This window comes from Triticum urartu, chromosome 2A (genome assembly GCF_056163025.1).
Source record: "Triticum urartu cultivar PI428250 chromosome 2A, HENAU_Tu73, whole genome shotgun sequence".
NCBI classification, from domain to species: domain Eukaryota; kingdom Viridiplantae; phylum Streptophyta; class Magnoliopsida; order Poales; family Poaceae; genus Triticum; species Triticum urartu.
In genome coordinates this window covers 678,775,705-678,779,524 of record NC_141874.1, presented here as the reverse complement: position 1 = coordinate 678,779,524, position 3,820 = coordinate 678,775,705, and the positions used below count along the sequence as shown (strand labels likewise).

General features: G+C 51.1%; 1 protein-coding gene across 1 annotated transcript; it reads right to left on the bottom strand.

Annotated features, from left to right (window-relative positions):
* Positions 1-246: 246 nt before the first annotated feature.
* On the bottom strand, positions 247-1,895 carry LOC125537825 (putative purine permease 11). Its single transcript, XM_048701143.2, has 2 exons — positions 1,696-1,895; positions 247-1,590 (listed from the first exon to the last, which is right to left on the bottom strand). Exons 1-2 carry the CDS (start codon positions 1,730-1,732, stop codon positions 482-484), a joined length of 1,146 nt encoding a protein of 381 aa, XP_048557100.2. The 5' UTR covers positions 1,733-1,895; the 3' UTR covers positions 247-481.
* Positions 1,896-3,820: the final 1,925 nt, after the last annotated feature.

Genomic DNA, 3,820 nt, shown 5'->3' with positions numbered 1-3,820 from the left:
CTCAAAAGTAAGAAATGAGTCCACAAAGTTTAGTGCCAATCCAAGCACGTTTGAGTCCAGTCACCAGCTTGAACACTATCAGTCAGGTGCGGCAAAGAATTTCTTCTTCTTCCTCTCTCTCACGGGTTGTGTTCCTATTGTGTGCTCTCTCACTTTCACAATGACAACCACCCCAGCAAGGTGAAGTGGCTAGATTTTCTCTTTCACTTACTTACCTTGAAAGCACTCTCAGTAGTTGGATGCAGTCGAGATTGACGACTCACATGTGTTAAATTTATGTTGGCTGATGTTGGGCTGCCAACACATTTTCATGTGGAGGGACTTGGCCCAACATTTTCTCTTCTAAAGCTCTCGTGCTCTCAAAAAAAATTATAGGGGATAGTATTGCAACATGATTTAGTAAAATACTAAAATCCTCACAGGGATGAACAAAGTTTTTTTAAGAACGGGGTGAGCACAGTCTAAGTCCTGCGTATTCTATTCACTCTGTATTGAGTTTTACAGTGTGGTGTTCGTCGTCGTCGGCTAATCGCTCAGCTAGTATCTTCTTAACCTTGGCATCATCAAGGTAGTGCTGGTAGATGTAGGACAAGAACCCCCATACCCCTATGAGCATCGCCAGCACCTTCACCCCGTCCATCCGGTCGCCGAAGAAGATCACCGCGACGATGGGCGACAGCGGCAACCCCACGGTGCTGATCACGTTGGTGAAGAGCGACGAGACCGCCGCGACGAGCCCCATCATGCCCACGGTGGCCAGCTGCCACGATATGGCCGTCCACGCCAGCGTCATCCCGTAGGCCACCTTGCCCTTCTTGTACCCGTCCATCTCGCCGTCCAGGGTGCTCCACTCGCCGGAGATGAACAGCCCGGCCACCGACACGACGGCCGCGGCGGTGTTGCTCCAGAACTGCATCTCCATCACGTCGTATAAGGTGTCGCTCTTGAGCACCTTGTCGAAGGTCAGCTGCATCAGGGACAGTATCAGGGAGAAGAGCGCCGACGCCGACAGCGTCAGCGCGAACCCCAGCGGGAACTTCCCCTCCGGGACGCTGCTGTTGGTCCCATCCGAGCCGTGGCTCACGCCGACGAGCGCCGCGGAGAAGGTGAGCAGCACGACGGAGTTGAGGATGAGCGCCGTGAACTTCTCCTTGTTGAGGAAGTAGGAGAAGACGGCGTTGAAGGAGAGCTGCGTCGCGCAGATGAGCGAGTAGGTCGACAGCGGCAGGTAGAGGAGCGCGTACGAGTACATCAGGTTGTCGGCGGCGAGGAGGACCCCCAGGCCGGCGTAGATGGCCGAGATCTTGATGAGAGGCAGCCGCGTCACCGCAGTGGACCTAGGGCGGCGCCGGAAGTAGAGGAGCAGTGGGATGGCGAGCGGCGTGCCGCAGGACTGAACCACCGTGGCCATCCACAAGCTGCCGCCACCCTGGTCGTAGTAGATCCTGCCGAGGAAGCTCGCGACGCTCTGCCCGCCGAGGAGGAACACGATGTTGACGAGCACCACCGCCCACCATCGTACGCGTTCCGACATCGTCGGCAGCGCGGCGGTTGCTGGAGACGTGCCATTGTCAGCTACGCCTCCTGTACCTGCATCGCCGGCCGATTAGTCCGGTTACAATCGATCCAGCCTGCAATTTGGTCAGCACAACAAGATTCCAGCATCAAGAATTCAAGATGGAGAGCGAGAGGGACCTGCGATCTGCAGACGAATTTCAGCAGCATCGCCCATATCAATCGATCTACGTCACGAGGATATGCACAGAGAGAGTTCTCCGTATCCTGAAAACCCGAAGCCCTGAAAAGAATAGGCGACAAGATGACAATTGGGACCGGGGAATACTATGATCCTAGTATTTGCACACGGGTGCGTGTCGCCTTTCGTCCACCGTCGATTGAATAAAAGTAAGGCAGGCAATAGTGGCAACAATGGCGCTAGCTAGCTCCGATCTAAATCTGCGGTCAACATTACTTTGACTAAACTCAGCACCGTTGAGCAACGCTTCTGCCATGAGTCAGGCCCTTAGAGAAAAGGAATCCAAACGGCGCCAGCGTTGAGCACTTGAGCCGTTGATCGTTTGGTGGAGGGCGACGTTAGGCGCCGGTCGACTGGCGCAAGCTCCAGATCGGTGGCCTAGCGAGCCGTTGATTCAACAGCGCACAAAGAACGCACAGCCGCATGATGATCATTTCGCTTACTTCCTCGGTCACGTGCATTTGTCGCCCCCTTTTGTGTGCGCTCATAGGCGCTGCCATCATGGGCTTGCAGCACCTCCGCGACCCCCACGCCGACCTCCATTGGCAGCTCGCACCTCCCTCTCCTGTCGCCGTCGTCCGTCGCTAGTGTTCCTCGTCGTCGCCAATGCAACCCACTGCCGATCATAACAATTGTGCATCCAAGTTGCAGCATCATGAGTCATGACGCTCGTCACCACACCGTCGCTACCCAGTTTCAGCAAATCGGCGGCAACAACGCAGCCAACACTTTCGTCTATCGCAGCAATGGTCGTTGCCTGTTTCAGCTTTTGGTGCCACTGGTTTCAGCATTGACGGCGACGGGCGTCACGGTTTCCAACACATGCTCTCACCGGCAGTGGCGGAGTCAAGGGGGGGCGAGCAGAGGCCTGCCCCCCCTAATGATCGGACGATGCTGTGTAATTAGCGATAGGAACGCATGTATTCCTCACGCTTATACGTATTTGCCCCTCCTCCTATACAGCGTTAATTTAAGGAAAAGGGAGAAGGCCCATGTCAAGCCCACACTAGCGGCCTGGGAATCGGATCCTCTAACATCCTTAAGGGATGTCACGTAAGCTACAGTAACCGTGACATCCTTTCTTCACATCTATATGGTTAAACCTAAAATGATTATAATTAATTTGCAAATTACAAATCTACTATATACATTTACAAAGATTACATACAAACAAAATTATGATGCAATAAAATTATTTTTCGATTTATTTTTGTACATGCTACAGTAAATCTGCACAGTAATTGCTATAGTAACCCTGCCATTCCTTCTCCGTTTTACACACGCATGTCACTGCAGCTTCGTGACATCCCTTAAGGATGTTAGAGGATCCGCTTCCAGCGGCCTGGGCTCTGCGTTCTCGCGTGATCAGCCTGTACGTACGTTTAGCTCCAAAAAAGCTCAAGGAAAATATTAGCTTGTACGTGGAATAGGCTCATAAAAAAACATGTAAGTAAATTAGTCGCCGCTGTTCCGTGCCCTCGCCCGCCCTAGCTCTAGCTCTTCTCCCTGACCTATTGCTCCCGATCCTATTCATACGGCATAACTGCGACAGCGCGACGCAGGCACGCAGCCTGATTCCAACCAACAGAAACTAGCCAAGGACCCAAGGTTTAGCACATCAGCACATCACACCATGCATCTACTAATCTCAATTCTCATATTGTATCATTGTTGAACATATACATCAGATTTTACTAGTTTACATGTTCTGGTTATCTGACTTGTAATGCTACGATTCTATGAAAAATTCCTATCCTGTACATGTCCTAAAAGTTATAGTGACCGTGATGCAAATTATCTTGTATGAGTAATTATTTGTGATGCAAATTTTCCCTATGTCAAACTTATCCAATAGCTAATTGTCACACTGCAATTCAGCAGCTATGAAGAGAAAAGCGTTGTCAAACACTGTCCACGTTAATTCATTATTTAAGTAGGTTGCTTCTAGTTCTCCATTGAAAATGTTAATAAGGCTGATGCGCAAGTCATAAATCTGGTCCATTGACACTCATGATGTCAAATTGGGAGCCGCCACCAGACAAGCAAGTTGAAGCTCTAAGAAAT

Excerpts from the sequence above, each read along its gene's own strand:
- LOC125537825 (XM_048701143.2), bottom strand. The coding sequence starts at position 1,732 with ATGGGCGATGCTGCTGAAATTCGTCTGCAGATCGCAG. Across the intron at positions 1,591-1,695 it reads AATTCGTCTGCAGATCGCAG|GTACAGGAGGCGTAGCTGAC; the intron begins GTCCCTCTCGCT and ends CCGGCGATGCAG.